The 24,324-nt window shown below is 40.4% G+C and overlaps 2 protein-coding genes across 9 annotated transcripts in view; both read right to left on the bottom strand.

The window, feature by feature from the left end:
- Positions 1 to 7,068, bottom strand: part of YAP1 (Yes1 associated transcriptional regulator) — an 88,602-nt gene extending 81,534 nt beyond the window's left edge. Inside the window, exons 1-2 of one of the 8 annotated variants that reach the window (XM_068670118.1) lie at positions 6,358 to 7,068; positions 3,810 to 4,057 (exon numbers count right to left, since the gene is read on the bottom strand). In XM_068670118.1, coding sequence (XP_068526219.1) covers positions 3,810 to 4,057; positions 6,358 to 6,705 — 596 coding nt within the window. In that variant the 5' untranslated portion in view covers positions 6,706 to 7,068. The remainder of the gene's footprint in view (positions 1 to 3,809; positions 4,058 to 6,357) is intronic. The other 7 variants (XM_068670128.1, XM_068670135.1, XM_068670145.1 and 4 more) reach the window with 7 other exon arrangements.
- A 450-nt stretch (positions 7,069 to 7,518) lies between these two features.
- Positions 7,519 to 24,324, bottom strand: part of CFAP300 (cilia and flagella associated protein 300) — a 22,178-nt gene continuing 5,372 nt past the window's right edge. Inside the window, exons 4-7 of the mRNA XM_068669995.1 lie at positions 20,839 to 21,005; positions 18,439 to 18,611; positions 12,257 to 12,323; positions 7,519 to 7,779 (exon numbers count right to left, since the gene is read on the bottom strand). Of these exons, the coding sequence (XP_068526096.1) occupies positions 7,648 to 7,779; positions 12,257 to 12,323; positions 18,439 to 18,611; positions 20,839 to 21,005 (539 nt within the window). The 3' untranslated portion in view covers positions 7,519 to 7,647. The remainder of the gene's footprint in view (positions 7,780 to 12,256; positions 12,324 to 18,438; positions 18,612 to 20,838; positions 21,006 to 24,324) is intronic.

Genomic DNA, 24,324 nt, shown 5'->3' with positions numbered 1-24,324 from the left:
GTTAAAATGGCACAGGAGGAATTCCAAAAATCGAACGGAGCCCGTACACAGTTCTGCTTTGGGGAACTGCCGCCTGCTCCTCCTGCGGCATATTTTCTTTTGCCTAGAGAGTGATCCACTATCTTTCTCCATAGTTCACTGAAATGTCAACCAGCAGCTGGCTAACAGGAAGTGGTTAAAAAGCAATGCAGTTGACATCGCCACAGAAACCAAGCAAGTCTCTTTGACTGCATGCTTAAGAATGGGCTAAAGCCTACCGCACAACAATGCCGGGATGACTCAGCTATGACCACTTAGAAACCAGGCAAGTCTCAACTAATAAGTTCTATTTAAGTAGCAGTTTCAGTAAAAAATAGAATTAGTTTTACCAGCTGGATAGCAAGCGTGTTTGAACTCACCGGCCAAAACCATCTGCATTTTCATTAACAGAAAATTACACTCGAGAGTCCTTCTCATAACAGCAAGATGAACGCTAATGAGTGGAAATCATACGTTGGCCATTCATGCATAAAGGGGACTGTTTATCTAGATGACAGACTGATTTACCAGAATAATTCTGGATCACTCTACACTTCCACTCTCACCCTCTTTCAGTAGGCACTGATAGGTGCGTGGCATGTATCTGGCCTATATACACATAAACACATGCATTTATTAGGCCAGACAGGTATTTCCCCCCCATACTTATTGTTTTTTAATTTATCTCTTTGCACAAACCACTATACTTGTGGTGCTTTACCTTTTGGTTAGTGGAAGCGACTAAAATCCTTACAGTATTAAGTATGAAACTCACTTTTAAATTATTCAGTTTACAATGTAGCGTATTATGATAACTATAACCATAAGGCTTACTGACATCTGGAAAAAATCTAATACTGTTACCTATTCTGCAAAGATCTTTCTAGAGCCTGATTACCAGACCGTTCATGGAGTGGCTACGGAACAAATGGAAACAAAGAGCAATGCAGCCAATCCAACAAAAAAGCTGAATACTTGGAAGAGAGACCAAAAATCAGTATAGAAGGAACCACATTAAATTTATTTAGCATCAGGAATCTCAGTCCTCATGCTCTGAGCAAAAACGTAAGGTATAACTAGACAAGACATGATTTTAACAAGTTTGCACGTATGAAATTGAACTTATCACTCAACAATGAGAAAAGCTTCTGAAATACAAACTTGCTACTTAAAATTAATTCTCAGAAATTCTTTGAATTTCTTAAGCATACAAAGAAAACATTTTGCTAGTACTTGAAAACACTGAGTGTTTTTTTTCTTACAAATCTTCATGAACTCCAGTGAAGTTGGGGGGATCTCACCTGTAGACAATATTAAACAATCTTTTAAGAACCAGAAATGTACTTCGAAAGTGTGAACTGAGCCTTCAGAACTGTCCTCATTAGCCTCTCCATACCACTGCATCACCCAAGGAAAGCCAAAAGAAAACAGCCCATTAAGCTGTTTAAAATCTCCCAAGGTCAGCATGTGACCCAGCAGAGAGAGGTTCAGAAAGTACAGCCTTTATTTTTATTCCTAACAACCTGGTTTGTTTCCACTCCTTTCCCCTTCAAGACACATCCTTCACAGCTAGCAGCTCTTTCAATCATTTACTTTGGATGTCTGCTTGAGAACAAACGATCTTGCACATGCAGATGAGTTTGCCAGACTTGTGTGTACTTTCCAGTCTCAGGCTCTTTATTGTTCTTGCTGAAACCTGACCCTTTGAAATGGATACCAGAACACCAAGAAAGGACAAGAAACTTGTAGAAAAAAAAAAGGAAAAGATTTTTTTTTTTTGTGGTAATAATGAACCTGCACAAAAGCTTTCCAGGATCAAAACTTTCACTCTGATTTCACCTGAATAAGCATAATTTAAAAATCAACTTTTTGTGTAAAGACACTTTGTATCTCTTAAGTTGGTCTACTTTCTGCAAAAAAACACTACATTAACAAAAACATTTGTAAGAGTAAAACTTAAAAAGCAAGTATCTGTTTTTCAGGTTTCATAAGTTGTTCTTTAAGAGCTTTCACTAACACAGTCTAAACAAGAAAGTTTGCTTTTCGTTTCAAAATTCTATCTGTGCTTTCCTCAAGGCCTAATGAGCTACCAATCTCAAATGGCATAAACTCACATTGTTCCAAGAAATTCTACTCGTGCCCACTGAAGTTCACACATTCTAGAATATGCTGATTTGTTAAACTGCACCAAAGAAAATACCACATCTTCGACATCTTTACGTAATGCTCATTTTTGTTTTCCTAACACAAAATGATGGCTTTCAACAGTAACATTTAGGCTCGACTAATTTCAGACAATTGCTGTAATCTATTTTTGGTTTTAAAAACTGACACTAATTTCTCTGTATGAAAGCACCACCACTATAGGAACAAGAAAGTTTTAACAAGTTCTGTGATATCCATTCTTACTGCAGACAACATAAATTAGTTTTAAAAGCTATAAGCTCAAATACTTCAATCAAATGGAGGTATTAATGACAATGTTGGTTTTTAGCAAGAAAGGTAGGAATACAGATGTTTTACTTGGCAGAAACAAGTTTTACATAAATAACACACTGTGCTGCCCCTCCCCTCTCCCAGCCCTGAAAATGACACACAATGGGTTATTTAGAGCCTTCCAGTTAAATAAAAAGTTCAAAATATAGTCAAAATATTTGAGGGCCAATTATGCGTCATGGTGGGCACGCTTGCAGAAAGAAGGACAAGCTCCTGCTGTTTCAGAAATGGCAAAAAAGAAAATGCTCCCTGATGGACTAGCTGTCAGATGGCTGGCATATGTAACCTCTCCTCAGTTACAGAAAAGGTGATACTAATTTCACTGTGTGAAAAAGCCACAGGAACAAGAAACAATGTTAAGAAACAATCTTCCTGGAGAAAAGGAGGCTCAGGGGCGACCTTATTGCTCTCTACAGATACCTTAAAGGAGGCTGTAGCGAGGTGGGGGTTGGCCTGTTCTCCCACATGCCTGGTGACGGAACGAGGGGGAATGGGCTTAAGTTGCGCCAGGGGAGTTTTAGGTTAGATGTTAGGAAGAACTTCTTTACTGAAAGGGTTGTTAGGCACTGGAACAGGCTGCCCAGGGAAGTGGTGGAGTCCCCATCCCTGGAAGTCTTTAAAAGACGTTTAGATGTAGAGCTTAGGGATATGGTTTAGTGGGGACTGTTAGTGTTAGGTCAGAGATTGGACTCGATGATCTTGAGGTCTCTTCCAACCTAGATATTCTGTGATTCTGTTAGAAATTCTGCAATTTCCCTTTCACTGCAGGGAACGCAAATGAGTTAAGAGTTACAGTACTGCAATCAAACACATAAATTAACTTCCTCGTGAATAGAGTAGGCAGCAATGTTTTGACTCTTTACTTACACAATTGTACTTATTGACAAACCAAGAGGTCCTGGTATAGCCTCACTATAATAGTCTAAAGTTAATCTGTATCATGAAAATAAGGTAAAGTGTATTTTGACCTGAATGAGAACTCTGGCAAGATCCAGCAAACCCAAAGGTCATGTTGTTTAAAAATCACAACATGCTTTTCACTGATTTTTAGTATACAATATAATGGATGACATTCTTCAGCTGAGATTTAGATAGGATAAATATTCACAGAACAACATACAATTTTCAGAAACAGTAGTGTTGATGTGGGAGAAATTCCTCAGTGGCAGGATCTCCTCTCCTACTACACATAAGGAGTGTTTTTAAAATATGTACTTTAAACACAATGAACTTTACTAAAATTCAGAGACCGCAAAAAAAGAAGATACAGATAAACGAAAACAAGTTTTACTTACTTAAGAAAGTATCTCTGTCCAGATGGTGTCTTTGCCATCTCCCAACCTGGTGGCAAAGGTACATCATCAGGGATCTCAAAGGAAGACTGGCGGAGATGTTGAGAAGATGGAGCTCCGGGTCCAGTCACTACTCCCGAGGGTGTAAGTGTCCCCGGAGAAACAGCACCCAGCTGCAGCGATGCTGGTGAGGAATGAGCTCGGACATGCTGAGGGGTCAGGGCTCCTGCTGTCCCTGCATCAGTGCTGGCCTGTCAGGAATGAAGGTATTTCCCGTCAGATTTTTGTACTTTAGCAGAAATACATCTATTAGAAGACATTTCACATTAAGTGAATCTTTCAGAAGAAACTCCAAAGTTAGTCATTTCCCATGCTCTGCTCATTTTGCAGTTGTTGCTGTTCAATAGTCTTGAACTGGGTTGGTTAATCGGCGTAAGTCCTTGTAAAAGTCAGTATTAACTATAAATAACTCTTTTTAGTTTTATTTTGAAAACTGAAGTTCTTAATCCTTGGTGTGGGCTTAAGAAGAAACCACGTCTGCAGGCAGCAGACCACACACAGCAAGCTGCGTGGTTCACTGCTGGACTGCACCCACCCATCCCCATCGCACCCCCGTCCTGCCGGGGGAGTTAGTTTCACACTCTCCTGTTGAAACGGGGGTTCAGGGTGCAAGGACATCCCTCACACACCCTCCACACGGCTTTAAAGGATTGCACAAGGAGAAGAGCAACACAGACAGGCCCACTGACTGCAGCCAGCTCCGAGAGGAAGACTCCTGAGCTCAACAACAAAAAGCTACACGGGACTGAATAGAGAATTTCCTAACCCTTGCACAAACTGCACTTTAAGGGTATCGGGAGCTTACAAAGAGCCTGCCTGAGCTTTATCTAAAGCAAGCTTCCGCGCACGGTGTAACCGGTCAGTCAGAAGTGACTCACAAAGCCATTCCCACGAGCTGCCAGCCTGAGGTGCCCACGGCTCCTCTGCCAGTAGTAAACTCGCATCCACTACTAAAGAGAAAAGGCAGCTCTGAAAACTGGGTTAAAACGGTAGCTTTTCTATACGTTGACTGGTTAATTAGTTCTGCGGATACACCAGAACAACATGGCCACCTACAATAAGATGCACGGCTCGGCCCTTGCCACACCTCCCTACGCAAAGGATTGCACCATACACGAGGCCCCATTTACAACTCAGGGAGGCTTTCTGCTCCAGCTGTGCGTGAGCACGCTCCAAGCTTCACACGGTGCACTGGAACCGAACTACTTTACTTTGGGGTATAAACACAACACGAAAGTTGCAATTCAACTGAATTTGGGGTGCTTTAGTTGTTGGGAGCTACAGAAACGTGAAGCCCTCTCCCATTCAACTATATCGCTATGGCACAACTGAACGAAAAATGGAAAATGAAAGCGGTCTTTTAATATAAGACGGCCAACAATGAAGTAAATGATTCTCTGGTTGCAGCTGAATTTCAGGTTTATGTTTATGGAAATGCTGACAGAGATGAGGGGCAACGGCCCAGCTGAGGAGCGGGTGTTACAGACGTGGGGTAACGTACCCCGGCGGGACAACACCGAGCTTACAAGCACAAGAAGCTGGGTGAACGTCCCGTCCCGCAAGTTCACTGCGTTTCGAAGGCCATTTAGCTGCAGTTCCCGCAGCGAACACGGCACAGCAGCCGCTGAGCGTGGGCCAGCTCACGTCCGTGCACCAGCACACCGCCACGGCGCTCGCACAAGGGGGAGAGCGCTCGGCGCAGCAACTTTCCGCTCCCGTCCCGCGGCCCGGCGATGTCAGCCTGCAACTCGGGAGCAAGAGAACAAACTACAGAGACAACTCAGCCCCACCCCGCTCCCTATTTTCTTTTCGGCCTCCCAACAGAAAGGCCGGGCTGATTTTCGAGTCTTTGGAAAAATGAATCAACCCCAAGGCGAGCCGTAAAACCCCCAGCCCCAGAACTGGGCAGGATCACGGAGGGGCTGGCTGACCCCATGGAAGGGCAGCCTCCCTCCTGCTGCCCCCCCCCCCCCCCCCCCCCCGGGGCCAAGAGGCGACCAGAAACCCCAATTATTTCCCAAAACCCCCTTGATTTCCCGAAACCCCATTTATTCCCCAGCTGGGCCGCCGAGCCCGGCCCTCGGTGACCCCCTGGCGGTGGGCACGGGCCGTGTCCCGGTCCCCCCCCCCATTTGGGGCGGCGCCGTGCCCCCGGCCCCGGCCCTGCTCGCACCGGGGGAGGGAGGGCTCAGCCCTCAGCCTGCCCAGGCGGCGAAATGGTGGAAGCGCCGCTCCATCCATATTGTTTGGGAGAGACGGACGGGGGGGGGGAGCGGAAAAAAAAGTTTGGCACGGCCTCCCACAGACGGGACCGAGCACTGCAGGGCCGGGACAAGTTTGGGGACCCCCCCTAAAGAAGAGGAGGAGGAAGAATGGGGGGAGGGAGGAAGGCAGCCAGCACCCCGGGGTCCCGCACCAGCCCCTTCCCCGCACCCCGGGGTGGGCAGCACCGGGACCACCCCCCCAGCCCCCCGGGCCCCCCCCCCCTCACCTGCCGGGAGTGGGCTTTGGGCTCGGGCGGCTTGAAGAAGGAGTCGGGCAGCTTCCTCAGCCGCATGGGCAGCGTGTGCGGCACGTTGGCCCCCTTGGGGTTCATGACGGCGTTGAAGAGCGCCTCCAGGTCGGTCTCCGAGTCGCCCCGCACATGGACGATCTGGTGGCCCGCCGGCGGCGGACCCCCCCCGGGGGGCTGAGCCCCGCCGCCCGGGGTCCCCCCCGCCGCCGCCACCACCACGGCTCCGGGGGGCTGCGGGGGAGCCTGCTGCGAGGCCGGGGGCTGCGCTGCCGCCGGCGGCTGCTGCTGCTGAGGCTGCTGCGCTGGGGGCTGCCCGGGATCCATGGCTCCGGCGGGACCCCCCGGCGCTGAGCGGCGCGGGGCTGGGCTGGGCGGCTCACAGCCCGGCTCGGCGGCCCCGCATGCCCCGCGGCTCGGTCCTGCTGGCTCCGGGGGTTTCGTTAAGCCCTGAGCGGGGAAAGCCGGGCGGCCCGACGGCTCTGCTCTGCTCTGCCCCCCCGGCCCCAGCCCGGCCCAGCCCGGCCGGCGCCTCCGTCCCGGCGGCGGAAGCGAAGTGGCGGCGGACGCCAAACAAAAGTTCGCAGTTACGCCCGCCCGAAGCGCTTTCGGCTCCCGGCTCCGCCCCTCCTGAGCCCGCCCGCACCGGATCCCACACGGGCAGCGGCCCGCCTGCCTGCGCCCGCCCGTACCGCCGGACAGCAGGAGGGGTTTGGAGGGGTGAAAAAAGGGGGTTCGCCGCCCGGACCCCCCCCAGCCCGGACCCCCCTCGCACCCCGCAGTCTCTTTTGTGGCCGGGCTCGCCCCTCCTGCCCGGCGCCCCTCTGTGCGCGCCCGCCTCCCCCCCCTCCCCTGTCCCGCCCGCCCGCGCTCCCCAGCCGCGGGGCCGCGCCGCCAACCACAACTTTTACCCCCCCCCCCCCAGCTCCTCTCCCAACTTCCAGGCGCCCGCGCTCCCCTCCCCCGCCACCCCCGAAGGGGGGGGGGCGCCCCCAATATCCCCCCCCCAAAAAAAAACCACAACCCCCCCCAACACCCCCACACCCAGCAAGGGGCTGCAGCTGAGCCGGGCCCACGACCTCCAGCACCCCCCAAGCACCCCCAGCACCCCCCCGGGGCGAGGAAGAGGAAGACGAGGAGGAGGAGGAGAAGCGCCTTTAATTAATTAACAGCCCCGCGCAGCCCCGGGGCTGTGTTAGGCTATGCACAACTCTCCCTCGGCCTCGCAGAAAGGTGTGGGGGGTCCCGACCCCATAAGCGGGGGGTGCTTTAGGGGCAGAGCGCGCTGACCCCGTAGCAGTGGTACAGGGCGTGCACGTGGCGCTGCCAGGGGTCCACCGCCAAGTAGGAGAAGGTCTGCTCGTGGCTGCTGCCCGAGGGGTACCGCAGGCCGGCCTCGTCCTGGGAGGAAGCGAAAAGAAGCATGGTAATGGCGACGTGGAGGCCGGGCAGGGCATTCCTCAAAGCTGGGCGAAACGCAGCGCTTTGCCCCAGCGCCTGGCTTCATGGCACGATGGGACAAACGCTGGTTTGCGTGCAGGGTCTGTCTCCCTTCGGATCCCGACGCTCCAGCAGGCACAGTGCTTTTACCCATCCCAGTAACCTTACAGTCTTTAAATGCACTACTAATATAAAATGCAAAGTTAGGCACGTAAACACAGGCTTAACACGATACAAACCTAAAATACAGATGATTGAGTATACAAGGATCCCAACACGTTTCATCAAAATGCAAATTTATTTAGGGACTAAGTATGTAAAGCTCTTCTATCAATGAGTCTTCCTCAATGAACATTTACTAATGCATCCGTTCAGTCTCAAATACTTAAGGAAAACCCTCACTGAACCTGCACTTACTAACAACTTATTATTAACAACTTTGAACTGTTATCAAAAGCAATTTGTGCACCAACTCGCTAAAAGCATCTGAAGAGAACCTAGACACCTAGCTACCAAATCCTAATTCTGAAAAAACACGTTCAGCTGGCACCAGACACTGCAAGAACTGGGCTCTTCCATTTAATGTCCTACTTCTGTGCATGTCAAGAGAGGCTTCAGCCTTGACAGGGCGGCACAGCTCAACACCCACTTCAAATCCAGGTACACAGGAACTAGAGGGGGGATTTAGAGAGGTGTTTGTTTGTTTGGTGCATTCATTGTGGTAGTTGAACATCTAAAAAATCAACAATATGTAGCTGACACCTACTGTCTTTGGCACACTATAGTGTCATGCCACTCCTCAACACCTTTATACAACACATTTGAAGAGATATAGGTTCTGAGGGAATTCATATAATGCATGTATTTTCCATTTTCTCCAGGAAAAATTTAAACTCCTCAACTAAAGACTATTCCATATGAGAGGAACATCTATCACAGTCTTTTGTTGAAGCTCTCTTCCCTTGCATAAAATAATGTCTTTTTTTTTTTTTTTTTGGACCAAGAAATCATGGAAACTGTAATCAGTCAGCTTAAAGGAAGAGATCTGGGTTCCAATTTCTGCTCCAAAGACCATCTATGAATTTTATCCAGTAGCTGTTGCTGGCACCCCAATTTCTCTATTTTTTTCAAGAGGATGAACCCCCTACTATATGTTCTAACAACTTCCTTTGAGGGAACCTAAATTCAGGACCATACATCTTAAATGAAGATAAGCACCACTGTAAAAGCATTGTTTAAGACAGGTAGAGATTTTATGCGTCTATTCACTGCATTTTCTGGTGGTAGTCAAATACCACAAGCTAAAAATAGCATTCTATTTTTAAGGAACACAGCATACAAACTCTGTAGCTCCAATTTTAAGACACCTAACTCTCTACAGATGTTTTACCGGGATCCTTGTGTATCCAATGTTGGATTCTCAATAACAGTAAGGAGAGCAAGCTTTACAGTTTTACAGTACTCAGCATCACAATGCCTTGGAGTTTGATCCAAAAGTAACTTAAGTTCATGCACAAAACAGAAAGAAAGCAAGAGACCAGTGTCAAGATGTGATTGCTGGTTAGATTAAACTTATTTTCTATTCCTACTGAAGATCCCATTTCTGCAGTCCAGAGTTGATCTATGTCAGCTCAGTTTTTGACTGTTTAAAGACAAGTTTGCACATCAACTCAAGAACAAAAATAACTTCTTAGTGATAAGGCATTTCAAGAAACTCCAGAGTATAGCAAACCTGGTATGAGGAAAAAAATAAATCTGATCAAGTTAAAAGGGTCCTTAAATTTATTTTAGTTAGTAAAGAGGCCATTAAAACAACAACAACAAAATTAAAGGATTTGACCATAGAGGCACTGGAATTTATATGGATTTATTCTGCTCCTTATAGCAATTGGGTGCATAAAGGATCATACCAATTCTATCTGCAATTTGGACTTCAGTTCAGACATGTAGTGGGTGAAATGATTTAATGTACTGATACAGAGTGGGGTCATTTTACTTTTTCTTTGTAGGAATACAGATCATGTGCAGATGACTGAAAAAGAGCACATGCATAGCTTAATACAGAAAAAATGATACTGCTGAACATCGTGCAGAACAGCATCCTTTAATCAACAGTTTTTTAAGAAGAATTTTTGAGTAAGTTATTTATTACAATGATTTCTAACATTGGTATAGTTAGGTTTCAGATAAAAAAAAAAAAAAAAAGATTATAAAATAGCAATCACCATCCAAATACTTCATCTGTAACAAAATTTCACCAGCCCCAAGATTTAAAATGATTTCTCTTATGATAGCCAGGTCTACAAAGTTCTGATGCTAAACAGATCTGTAGACATTTATAAGTACACCCTAATACCTTTAAGTATCAAGATTGAGAGATTTGACTACTTCAGGATTAAATTTGTTCCAAACTGCTTTTTAAGCATACCCCTTTCAGAGATTACATAAGTTTACATCACTGATTTTGATATAATCACACCAGAATTATAGCTCTATCGACACAGACTTTCTAAAAAGGAGGCACTACTCACAATTTTCATACAATATCAATGACAGTTTACTTTCTGATTACCTGATTTTAGTAATGTTCTTTTTCTAGATATTGTTTACAAAATGAGGGCTCATTAGCTAAAAGTTAAAAACTAAGTAAAAAGAAAGTGATGGTATCAGGATGGTGTTACATAAAATTAAGTCCTGATTCCGTTTATACTTGTGCAAATATACAAGTATTTATTTATCCATTTATTAATGCAGCTTGCAAAAATATGGCTTCTTCTAACTTCTCAGCTGCAGTTCAAGTCACCTTTACCAAAACAGCTTTCCTTTATGTCAGGCTACAAGGGTATGTCCATTTCTTTCAGGTACAAATCAAGAAAATATGGCTTATAAATTGTTACCTCAACATTATCACACGATACTCTACAGTTATTTACCAAATGAATTCAGAAACTACATCTACTGCAGAAATGTGTTTGTCTCTTTGAGAGAAAGTTTTCCTCTAATGCACAAGACATTTGTGTTCTATTAAGTACCTTTCTGTTAATTTCTAAGTAGAGTTTTGTTTCACAGAACCATCAGACAATCCAGACCCAATTGCTTAAGACTCTGTCTGTTTTCAGGGAAGTTTATTCAAGATTTCTTTAGAGCAAACTAGAATTTTAGAACTTTCCTTCACCTCACAATTTTTCAGAATATGCAGGAAAGCCAAATTTTCCCACCAAGGCTACAGCAAGGATAACATACTATGTATTTACACTGGATTTTCTTTTGTCCATCCACTTCTTTGTTTTCAAAAAAGTTACTGAAGGATGCCTTTTGTTGTTGTTGTTGTTAATACTGACGATATTTAACGTATGACAAAGACAGCCATGGGAGCTCTTAAATATCTAAACATGTACCTAAACACAGCAGCAGTCTGCAAAGTTCGTGTCCATATATTTGATTCAAAGATAGGGGGAAAAATGGTAATAACAGTAAAATATAATATTATCAGTTGTGGTGTTTTTTGTTTGTTTGTTTACATTTTTTACTTTATTTTTTTTATTAAAGTCTGCAGCCCAGTAGAAAGGTGAACTGTGATACATAAGTAAGGTACTTATTTTTAGAAAACATTTTAGAAGCCTTCTATGAATTACACATACTACATAAAAGATGATGACCCACAGATGAACAACCAGGGTATTGGCAACCTAAAGGGAAGTTTGCACAGTCTGAAATGACATCAGCTATTTCTTTTGGATGTAGGTACATTATCTGCTTACATATTCTGGTTACTCAAGAAGGCTTTGGAGTAGTAACAATTAAACGCCAGGTATGCTGAATCTAGTAAACATGCAGCCAGTTCTCAAACTTATCTTGATGGTAAATGCATGATTTTGCAAGAGAAACAGAGAGGAATGAGACTTGACAAGGGAGGGGAAAAGAGGTTAGCAGTCATCTCACCATTCTCACCCTTTCATATACTCAATTTTCTTGCAGTCTTTACGGTAACAGATGCAATACAAGCTATTCAGAAAGCTGTAGCAACATTTCAAAGAACAGAACTATACAAAGTTGAGTGGATTCTTAATCCTTACTTCTATCTTAAGTAGATATAAAAATAGAATTACTCAGACCTAAAGATTGATTTATTTATTTATTTATTAATAAAGAAGTTTCTGGATAACTATTATGACTTCAAGTGTAATCCAGTAAACCTATTTTTAGTGAACTACCCAAATAAAATTTTAGCTGGTGATAATCGATGAAGAGTTACTCAAGAGTGCAAGCAGGATGAGATCAGGGATGAGTTTATGAATAAACAATGGCAACAACTATGGAAAAATAACCCTTGAAAATGGAGTATTATATTTTCATTGTGTAAATGTCAATTCCATGTTTTCATGCTATGCATGTCACTTCCAGTAAAATTCTGTACTATAAAATTGTTAATACTTACATATGCAGACACTCTGAAGACAGTTGAAGTAATGCTTATTTCTTTTGTTTCATGATTCTTTCGAACACTGAAAACCAGGAGACATAATACATACTTAATATTTACAGTATTATTAGAATCCTTCATTCAATAAATACACTTATTAAATATATTTAAAATACATTTTAACATATTCATTGTTCTTGCTCAAATATGATCAAGTTCAAATTAATAGTTAAAATTCAACTCATGTTACATTGGCTATGAAGAGCTACACTGTTAGATAACATGGATATTATGGCAACAGAAAACTATTGGATGAAAATGCAACTACTCATCTGAATTGGTCTTACCGTTTTCAGCCACTAAATTTCAGTAATATTACCCAGGCCTAGAGTATAAAGTATCCAGTATGAAGTTTGCATTTTGGTAGCTATGAAAAGTGACTCAGCTAAACATTTTGTTAAAAGCCTTTCACATATTCTGCAAGAAAAAAAAAAAAGCTGCAAAGTGAACCACATCTTAATTCAGACTACAAAGGGTAGCAGTGGTATTTTTAAAGAAATGCAAACTTCAGATCATTTTTAACCAGTATATAATTATGTTTTAAATTCATTTTTCCTCCTTTAGAATGATGTATGCATGGACAGCTATGCAACTCAGGATGGTATTATTTCTGAATTTTTCAATTTCTAGATGTGTTTGTTGTGGACTGCCAGTTCTTCTGTCACTATTACCAATCACACTAAGATACTATTGCAATTATCTTAACATATTTTTTAAATGAATTATTTTCCTCAGGTCTGCTTTAAGTGATGTTTATATTTCTTCCCGATTATGCTTTATAGGTCCCATACTTACAGAGTTCCAAGAAGCACATAGCTCAGAACCTGCCTTGTCACAGGCAGGTTCAAGTTCCCTAGAAAGGTCCCCAAAACAGACAAATTTCTATAAAGTGTGTGTTAAACACAGTCTAGTTGTACACTGCACCAACTCCAAGGTATGAGAGCAGTTCCCTAATCTCATTGCTTTCACAAAGATGCTTTTTATGAGGACAAACAAAACCCAGACCAACCAGCACCATTCTTGTTGATTCAACCTCTTTAACCAGTTAAAAAACTGGCTTTAACTGATTTCATCTGCAGAGTAACAACAGTCATGTATGAATTAAGCCTATACTGTGAAGTTGATCTTTCCTGTGGTGAGTCAGTAACAAGGCTTTCTCAGAATTTTTTGCTGTAACTCACATGTTGATAGACTCAGCAGTGGATTAAGATGGCATTGCTGAAACTGGTACTGGCCCCAGTTGTCTGCCTTACCACCCCTCATGAGATTAGTGCCTTCCCAGCAGGGACAGCTCAACTGGTTCATGACTCAGCTGCTGAACCACTGCAGTTTACAGACCAGCATTTTAAGATAAACTAAAATGGATGTCAGTTTATGCTAACGTACAGGGTTGTAAACTCCAGCAGTTCAGGAACTGTTTAACCACGTCTGCTAGAAGAGTGACAACTTTTGAGAACAAGGTATAGAGCAGTAGTGGGGTCAACACTTTCTACAACACATCACCACCCTGAAAAGCTGCAGTTGTGTTTAAGTTACTGTGGCTCCACATTTTTCCATCTGAGAACAATAGCTTTCAATTTCTGGTTTCTACATTTTTATATTATATACATATATATCTAGGATACCAAAGCGAGAAGTGACAGAAAATAAATCTTCCTATTTATTCTGCTGCATTGAGAAATTTTCCTCTTGTGGTTAGCTTCCTGTAAGTCATTTTTCAGACTGAATGTTTATTTCTAGTACTTTGGTTAATTTTAAGGCAAAATAACATATCTGCCAAAATCAGATGAGATACTCCTCTTGCTGGCTTGAAAGAAACCAGGATGTTGTCTCTGACAAACTTTTTTTTTTTAAAGGTTTTAGAAAAATACTGCCTTGTCTTCTTGAAGATGATATTTTTTTCTGTAAAAATAATTTCATAATACCTACGTTTTTCTTCCAAATTGTTGAGTCCTACGCTACTCATTGAATATGGAAGTTTCTTCTTCATTTCAATGTGCATCTATCCTCAGTTTATGAAGAAAAAATCTTTCTAATCATGTCTCAATTCACTTTGAATTGAACTTATAACCTAACCTTACTGACAATATTTTACTAGGCTTTCCAAACATTAAAAGAACAACCCAGTGCTTTCACATAAATTCATTTATTTTCAGGGAAAGGAGAAGACACAAAAGGAAGGAGAAGAGGACAATAACAACAAGACACTACAGTAGCTGCCACCGGTGAGAGACACTGTCAGAAAAAACAAGTTTAGTAGAGAAAACAAGATTTATCAACTTAGGAGATCACAAAGATTTGTAAATTATATCTTAACTAACACACTTTTGTGATGTAAATGTGTTCTTTAACTAAACCAAAAATACTACAGCCATCATTTTGATTTTTTCTAGGTTAAACAGGACACGACTGAAATTCTGGATGGACTCAGTTGGTCACAGGTTAATTACTGCTGGGTTAGTATCAACAAGTTGTTCATAAATTCATTATGAAGCAATTATTACTCATTTTCCAAAGCAGAAAACCTCTGACATTTCATAGTTTGATTTGGAATTCCTTAGCAGTGCTTGTAAAATAGTAAGAGCAGTTAATTTCAAGATTGTTACACTCTCTCATTATAAAACCGTATAAATGGAAATGGTTTAGTAAAACGAAATATCAAACCTTTTGACACTATTTTGAACTTTAGTGCCTGGGAGTTGAAACTCAGGAATGGCAAGGAGAAACTGTAAGAAAAAGAATAGGGAAAACCTCCTAATAGGTCTACTGCTCTGAGCACTAGAGACATTTTTGTGGAACTCTTCATACGAAGGCTCCTTCCCTTAAGAAAAATTTTTGGACCAAACACCAGTGGGTTTAGTCTGGAAGCATACCATGATTGGCCTAAGTTCACCTGTAGGGACTAATTTTTCCATGCACATCAACTAAGAACTAATAATACTGTCAATTTGTTTTCTACCAAGCCTTATGAGCTGTCAAGAGAAAAAAAAAAAAAAAAAGTACAGCTTATGGAACTTCTCAATACTGTAAGTTTTCATCACTTTACAAGTTTTTATCACTTTACAAAGAGTACAATGCATCTAATGAGATTGTGATCCAAGATGAGAAGAAACCACATACAGGATAACTGTCTAGAAGAGAAGAATTTAAAAACAGTTGAGTTTCAACAGGAATTTTAAGGTGAACCCTCTGGTAAAACAATTTAAGAAACCAATATTGTCATGAGCTATTGTTTACAGAAAATAACAGGCCATAAGAAAGTAATTTCATCGTTTTACTGTCTAGTATACATTGTGCAAAAATGAAGTAAGTGACACAGTACAGACCACAGACTGGAAATTAGAAATCAAACAAGTCAAGACTGGCATGAGCTCTTCAGAGCTTCATTGTTTACTGTTTCAATGTTTTTTTTCTCTCTTAAGAAGGTGGTAACAAAAACAACAAAAAATAAATAAAAAACACATCATCAGTTTGGATAAACCAGGGACAGAGGGAATAGAGAGAAAGCAGGAGACAAATGTGACTGTTAATGGGGAGAAGAAGTCTGAAATGTGGAGATTGAAAACTTTTCTGATTGGATTGACAAATAATTTAATATGAGAGGATCAAGATAAAAGATACAGTTACATTGTGACTTGTTTTTTCAAGTACTAGTCAGTGCAAATACCAGCTCCACTGGCAGCGAGACATCTACAGACATTAGTCACAGGAATGGAGAGACACACCATAGGTAAGTATCAAAGAACAGTGATGTCACATGAAGTGAACAGGTACGTTTTAAAACTGTGGAGGATAGAACAGTAGCTGACAACTGAAAAACAAAAAACAAAAGTAACACACAAGAAAAGTCACAGAAGTATGTAATAGGACAAGAGGGAATGGGTTGAGGATGTAGGAAAAGCAAACAATGAAAGGAGGATGAAATTCTGGGGAAGACTTTGGAAGGTGCTTTTGTGTTTGTTTGTTTTAATAACAAGAACTACTTAACATCCTTATCGGAGTTTACCATAGGAAAAGAAAGAAGGAGGAAACGTTTAAGGAGACACAAAAGCAAGGAGGAGGAATGGCTCAGAACAAAACTTTAAACTGTTTAGGGGAAAAAAAATCATCATCAAAAAGAAGCGAGAAAGTGAAGGAACTGATTAGATTTGGTGTTTTATCCTGGGTCAACTCAACAACACAAGAGCAGAAACAGCTGTAGTCAGTGCACAGTGAACTAAGGCCAAGGATTAGCGTAAGGAACAGCCTGTTTAAGTGCAACTGTTTAAGAGAAAAGGGAAAGCAGAGCTGAAGTACTGATAGATCGTTTTACATCATACTATGTATTTCTGAAGGACCCACTAGATTTCTCTCTACGTGAAAAATCAAAAATGAAGTTCACCCTAGTAAGAAAGCTTTGGTGACTAATCCCAAGGTTCGAAATAATAAATGCAGCAACCCAATTTAGTTATTTCTAAAAAATCTTGGAATATTTGTAATAGTTTCTTTGTTTCAGAGGTTCCTTTAGAAGTATCAGCTGTTCTACTGCTACTTTAATCATTTATTTATTTAATTAATTTTATAAATGATTAAGAATAAATTTTATAAATAATTCACTGGAAACAGCATATGACTAAATCAACACAGACCCTGAAAAGTACTGACTATTAGAAAATCTGGGGGCTGCTTAGCAGTTATTAAGGTTTTGTAAACTTCTTTGGTTAAGTATTACAAAAAAATGCCAAGAAAGAAGCCAAATATTTTGTTTTACGTATTGTTTGGATGCAGCAAGCTTCATACAAGTGCTACAAAAGTCAAGAAATATTCAGGTGAGTCACTGAATCTAATCCTTTCATCATATCTTTGTTCAGACACATTTTACTCTGAAGTTTAACCAATGGCATTTTAAGAACAGAATCAAAGAGGAAGATAATTTACACGTGATTTTTTTTTCTAGTGTGCTTGTGTATAAACTTAAAATAGGAGATGAAGTAACAGTTGCTAATCTCACCATTCCAAATACAGCCGAGGAGAAAAAAAAAAACAAAAAGGAGAAAAACAAACAAACAAACAAACAAAAAACAACAAAAAAACCCACACTATTCCTACTCTAAACAATTTGAAGTCTTTGTTTTGTTCACTCCAGTGCATTACTTAGTACAAGAACTCTGATAGCGTGGATGCTATCTCACATCTCAGAGATCTGCAATTGTTTTCTATTGTTCAGATTCATACTGTCCTTTACACTGTTCCATCAATACTGTGGTGGTAAAGTATAGAATAGGAATACAATATAGAATTTTAGTAACGTGGCTGATGAGCTGCATATTCCCATTAGCTCAGCTAGGAATGCATAACTGACAACGACATTCCATTTCTCACTAACTATTTTGTCAGTCAGTGAAGTCATCATATGGGTATATCAAAAAGGGAGAAAGTTGCTTTTTTTTTTTTTTTTTTTTTTCCCCTGAATTGACATCTTTGATCAATTGCTCTCATCTCAGGAAAAAAATACATAAATGCCAAACAATTCCATATACCAGACCTGGCAAAAAAATGTGTTAGCTCACTGTCATGCTAACAGCCATATTCCTCCACAGCTATATGCTGCAAGAAGTGTATCTGTGGGGCAAAGAATGCCAAAATCCAACTGAATTTTTAAAAATAATAATAATCAGATGGAATAAAGCATAAACAGAACCAAAAAAAAATAATTTGATGTTATTCAGTTTTTAAATCCTAAAACAAGAACAGCTTGAAAGTAGTCCAAGACTATCCATCCAAGACTAACTTGATATTTTATCAACGACAGTGGAAATACAATCTAGTTCCAGTGGCATGCGATGTTTTCATTAGAGGACTACAGAAACAAAAATCTTTAAAATGGGAGTGAACTACAAAACATCAATGTCCATTCCTGTGATACAATAAAAAGGTTTTATACAGGACAACTGCCATTAAAATTGCATATATTTTGCCACTGAACTACTACCATTGTTGTAGGGTATTTTAATAGCTGAACATAAATAAGCTTGCAGATTTATTAAATAACAGACCTATTTTTGAAGCAGTAACACACAGTAAATTTACAGTAATTCACACAAAGCATCTATGCCCAGCACATACATACACAACTGTATAGAAAAGGAAACACTTGCCTCACCAGGTCTTTATATAAAGCTTTGGTAGTTTCTAAGTATGGCCCAAGCATGTCTTCAAACTGGCAAAGAACTCCTCCAATACAAAGATGCTTAAAAAGACAGAACAGAAATTCTTTGCGGTCTGATTGACTGAATATATTGTAATGGTCCGAATCTTCCAGAAGCAAGACCTTATGGAACAAGAAAATAATAAAGAAATTAAACAGATGAAAAATTCTTATTTTCAATTAAGTATACAAACAACTACTTTGCTGTATATCACACAGTTATGTTCATTATGTTTTATATGAATAAGGGGTGGAAATAATTAGTACTTTTCTCTAAATCCTTCTTCCTATGATACAATTAGGTTTAAAATACTGTCAATACGACTGTCAGATTCGTGCCCACAAAACATAAGGGGATATTTTTCAAGAGTCTTGTGATTCATTGCTTAATTGCTCATCAACCTAATGAAACAATCAATAACCTGAAAATAATCTAGCGCTATCTGGTATGTTGATCACTACCAATTAGTTTGTCTTTGGTAACTTTGACCGCATTTGCTTTTTGCCTCTAAGCTTTTACAGTTATCTCCCATTCCTAAAGGAATCCCAGAGGAGATCACTCAAATTCACACCATTCTTTACTGCAGAGTCTAGTGAGCGTTTATCTGTACCACGGATAAGCCAGGCATGCTATTCAGCTGCTTCCATGTGTCCCACCTGCCTTTTGCTGCAATATTGTGTGAACACAGGGTTCTTGACAGATTAGCCTTGACACTTCCAGCTGTAAGGGTGGGCAGGAACTGTAGTTCAGCGTGACAACAAAACGTAGGTACCAACCTAGACGCAGGCAAACAGGTCTAAGCTAGACTTGAACTTACTGCTCTGTGGCCCTCTTTATAGTTTCACTACACGTCTGAGTAACAAAGGATCAGGACAGCAGCTGTTGTTGGTGACCACATACATATCCCAACCCCTCCTCAGCTGAACCAGGCGAAGGCATGCCAGGTTGAAATGAAACATGAAGTTTTACAGCTGAGGGCCACCCTCTGCCACCTGCTGACACCAGGACACTGGACAGCTTGCTGCCCCCTACAGTCTACAATTCTAAGGTGCTGACTAATTGAATCTGAAGCTTTTGAGTTCAGTTGTGGAAGATTTGACTCTTAGTTCTTTCTGCCGTCTTAAGTCTTGTAAGTAGGAATCATGTTCATTACAAACCAATGTGTATCCTTCACCCTGTAAAAGCAGTCACGCATTTCTTCCAAGGGAAGGAAAATGAAGAGAGACTGAAAATCCAATGACTCATTTTAAATGTTGCCTCTAACTTTATTACATCAAATATACTTAATTTTCAGAAAACATTTCACACAGACCCAACTTATAAGTAAATAGATAGCATTTTGAACTGCTAGGCTACAGACCACATCTGAAATTCAAACATGAGCTTGAGTTCTCTGCTTTTCCCAGAACTTTACAAGACAGACCAGTATTTCAGGCCACATCCTGTAACCAGTGTCACTGGTTCAAATACATCGTCTTCAAAGGATTTGCCAAGTGCAAATGAGTGCAACTCTGTAATTATTAAGCACTTAAGTTGATTATATATACAAGGAAGAGCAAAATCCAGTTCTCCCACACTATGCTTTGCTAATGCTAAACAAACATAAGTAATAAAAATTTGTTTTAGCTTATGAAGTCAAAAGAAACACTTACAATGAAGACATGTTGATTAAGAAGGTGACACTCTTAAGAGAGATTCTTTTTCAGAATTATCTGCTCTCTAACACCTCCACTGGAAGGTGACAAACAGAATTTTCACCTTGCAGGCCTATTTAAGGGTTATGTTTAGTCCTTTTCCAATCTTACAGCACAAAATCATTTCTCTTTTCTTAGTTTCCTCTCCTTTATCTTAGCTCAAAGTATCTGGAGCTACGTTTCCTTAAATACCTTCACATATGATATGGTCAGCATTCCTGGTGAGGAATGCTTCAGGAAGCAGCTACTGAGTGCACTCAGTTTCATAAGCTACCTGGATGGTTGGGTGATCCTGCAGCTCTGGGTATCATAGGACCCTTCCATTGGCTCCTCTTGTTTTTCTACAAAAAAGAGTAGCTGGATTTCCCCACGCATCCCCAAGCAGTGAGTGCTTGTCAAAGTGGTGGGGAGAAGAAGGTTTTACCTTTTTCTCCTAATTGAAAAGATAAGAGGGCCCAACTGGAAAATAGCCACTGTTTTGATACTCAGACACTGCAGTGCTTTAATCATTTCTATCACATGGCTTTCGATTCCCGTTTTTATCTTCAAAGGTAGTGTCAGAAAAAAAAAATACTGGAAAAATACTGAAAAACGTGTCCTTTGAAACCTAACGGAGTACAAGAAATTAGAAAGAATTATTCATTGCTGTACTGACCTTCCTTAATTCATCAGAGATAAGAATATCATCATAATACTCATCATAACATTTCACAATGTGTCCAGTTTCTCTAACAAGTCCTTCAGTGTACAGCCGATCAAAAAATGACATCGAAATCTGTGTACAGGGCACCACTGTAGCTTCAATTTTCGTCACTTTGGAACCTGGAATATAAAGGAAAGAGTCACATCAAGCCTGTTGTGATAAATACAACAGAAGAATTTCCATGTAGTAATTGTTTCACAATCATTCATAATTTGATATGGTGTGGAATTAATTAACTTCTCTAAATGGTTGTGTGGCATATTCTTAAAAAAAAAAAAAAACACAAAAACTACAAACCACATAAGTATGACTCAGTCATACAGTCCCTCAAAAAAAAACAAAGAAAGCTGAGAAACAAGGGTAAAGAAAACATTAAATTCAGCCAAACACTAACACTACATTAAGGCTCATGTGTTTGCTCCCCCTGTTGGCAACAGTATCAGTCGAAACAAATATTAGATAAAACACCATGTGAAACTCCACATCGCGTTAGATCACACCCTAGAAAATCATATTCCACAACTTAAGTTATATCTAAGAACAAAATACCACATTTAAAGTAGAAAAGTCACAAGCTGCTAACAGCAGCCAGCAAAGCAAAATAAAAGAAAATCCCACAACCCCAACACATTTTTCTTTTATCTGAACTTTTCACAAAATTATTTTGTAGCTACCCACTGTAAGCTTTACTAGTCAGCTATTTCAGAAGATGAAAAAAGTACTGTCAGCGTTTCCTGCATGAATAAGGAGTATTCTTTCTGCAAACAGTAAGTACAGGTACATTTTCCTGTATTTTTTTGTTTTCTGTGCTTGTGAATCATCTGAGGCTGGATATTCTTGCTCATAGACATTTAGTGCCATCTGAGGTACTCCGTAGTACTTTGTTTAACAAGGTATCAGTCCATAAGGGAACATATCTTCTTTATATACAGTGTTACATCTACAGATCTGTATGCATGGTGTTGGTAACTTGAGACACCTTCAATAGCATTGGACTCATATGTTTAAGAAGCACTGGACACAGTCCAGTTCCATCTGCTCTCTACAGACCAAGGGTTCAGCGAGACACACGGCTTTGAGCAACCTGATTTAGTGGGAAGTGTCCCTGCCCATGGCAGGGGGTTGAAACTAGATGACCTTTAAGGTCCCTTCCAACCCAAACCATTCTATGGTTCTGTGAACACGTGCTCTGGTCATCTCCAAGCCCCCCTGAACATCCTTCAGAGTGCTTCTGAAAAGGAGAGGAAGAGAGGGCATGACAAAGGATGAGCATGAGGGAAAACATGAGGGGGCACACACTGGCAATGTTTCTCAGCAGAAATAATATTCACAAAATTCTAGCTGTCTAGGAGTTTACTCCCATCTTTTCTCATTTGTAGATTCCCTCAATGGTAGATCAGTCAACATCAGACTATCAAAAGACTGTTGAAGTCTCAAAAGTGGTGAGCTGGCAAACTGATCTAAAGGATCACTAGGAGTAATATTTTGGAAACTGCCAAGTTTCACTCTAGACAACAGTATTTCAGAAACAGAAACACATCAAAAAAAGCTGCATGAACAGCGGTGCTTCCAAAAGCATATATGACTCTCCATTCTGATCCTAATCTCTGCAAGCATAGCATAACCAAACATTTCTCTTCCCTCACACTTCCAAAAATCTCAGATATTATCCATAGAGATTATTTATTCACAGGTTAAGTCTGAACAGTGGAATTTTGATACATAAATCCAGGTAAACTGTACACCTACCTGATCAACACTAGGAAAAGCAATTAGAAGTTATAAATAGATGGCTTGAAAACATGTCTATTAAGCCATAAGTACCATCATGAAACTGTACTTTTTTTTTTAATTGGGCCAATGTGATGTAAAGAAATTATATGGAAAAGCTTGGCATTTAATTGCTTGAGTTCACATCTACAGATATGGTTATGGCAAAGGATAACTTTTGTTAAAGAAAAAGTTTTAGGACATTCTCTTTGCTGTCCACGTAGGGATTATCAAAAAATCATTAACCAAAAGTATTTTGGTTACCAAAAGTAACCAAAATCACAAGTCTGGAAAAAAAAAAAAGTGACTTAAAGCCTCTTAACCTAAGCAGGGAGGGGAAGGAGACCTTCATGTAGTTAGTTAGTTATTACTTCCTTCCAACTCCTCATCCACAGACTCATCTAACTTTCAGTTCTCTGCATTCCTTTCACAGGAATTTTTTTTTTTTTTGAGGTTTAATAAGAAATAAATTGTCCTCTAACATATAAATTATTTTGTAAAGATAGATGAATCAAAAACTGATTCAAGATTAATAAAAATCAGATGTTAAACGACTTGGAAAAAAAAAAAAAGAGAGAGACATTTTACATATCTTACATTTTCCTAGTTATCCAGCTCAAAGTATAAAAAAGTGATCTATTTATAGGCCTTCAATTTGTTAGGATTTTACTGGGGGGGGGGAAGGGGAAGGAAAGGAAAGGAGACACACTTCAGCTCTGAAAAAAGATGTCCTGAAAACATCTGTTGGAAGAAAAAATAAAATCAAGAGCTTTGTGTCCTATTCAGCACTTCATACAACTAAACTGTAAATGGAAAAGTTTGAATATACTGGAAGCTCCTATTCTCCATTTGAGAGGTGAGGCTTGAAACTTCAGAATTTCCTGGAAAAGAGTAACCAGCTCTAATAACACTATAAAAATGAGCAATAAAATAGGAAGAAGAAATGTCCCGACAACTCTGCAAGTGGAAAACAAAGAGCTAAGTATTGAAACAAAACTTCTTACTTTTGGAACATCTACAAAGTGCTGCCAATATACTTTTAAATGAACATGTTGCTTATCTAGTATTGTGGAGATAAACCCCAGAATAGATACATCTAGAATTCCACCAATGTTTAAAAAAGACTTGTTCCTCAAGGAAACCTCTCCAACTTGCTATTTACAAAACAGTTTACATAGAACATATATCGTGCAAGCTTAGTACTCAGTTATAAAAAGTTGGTACTTCAGAAGCAGAATTCAAATAAAGAATAAAAATACTCAAATAAAGAAATAAAATTCAAACAACATCTACAATTTTTGCAAATGAAAACCTGTAACAGCAGCCTAAAAAAATTGATTATTTAAGATTACCTCACAGATTTTTAAACCCAATTCCAAAACCAGAAATCATTTAAGCTTCAAGTATGTATGGCAACTCAGAGTCTTTCTTAGACAAATACTGAATTTTTACTTACAGAAAAAAGAATGTATCCCTATCCTTTGAAGATAACTTTTCAAGTGTTAATTGAGTTTAAGCAGATACAGTCCTGCCTCCTTAAGACTGCTGACAGGTGCAAGGCTGGTAATGTGTCAAAAGAAAAACTACCATTTAGTTTTCATTGCTGCTATTTAAAAATACAAGAGTCAATACATAAGTTGGAATGCATCAAATGTATTCCTTGTGCTG

Source organism: Anas acuta, chromosome 1 (genome assembly GCF_963932015.1).
Source record: "Anas acuta chromosome 1, bAnaAcu1.1, whole genome shotgun sequence".
Lineage (NCBI taxonomy): Eukaryota > Metazoa > Chordata > Aves > Anseriformes > Anatidae > Anas > Anas acuta.
Note: the sequence above shows the minus strand (reverse complement) of the source record. Positions and strands in the feature narration are given on the sequence as shown.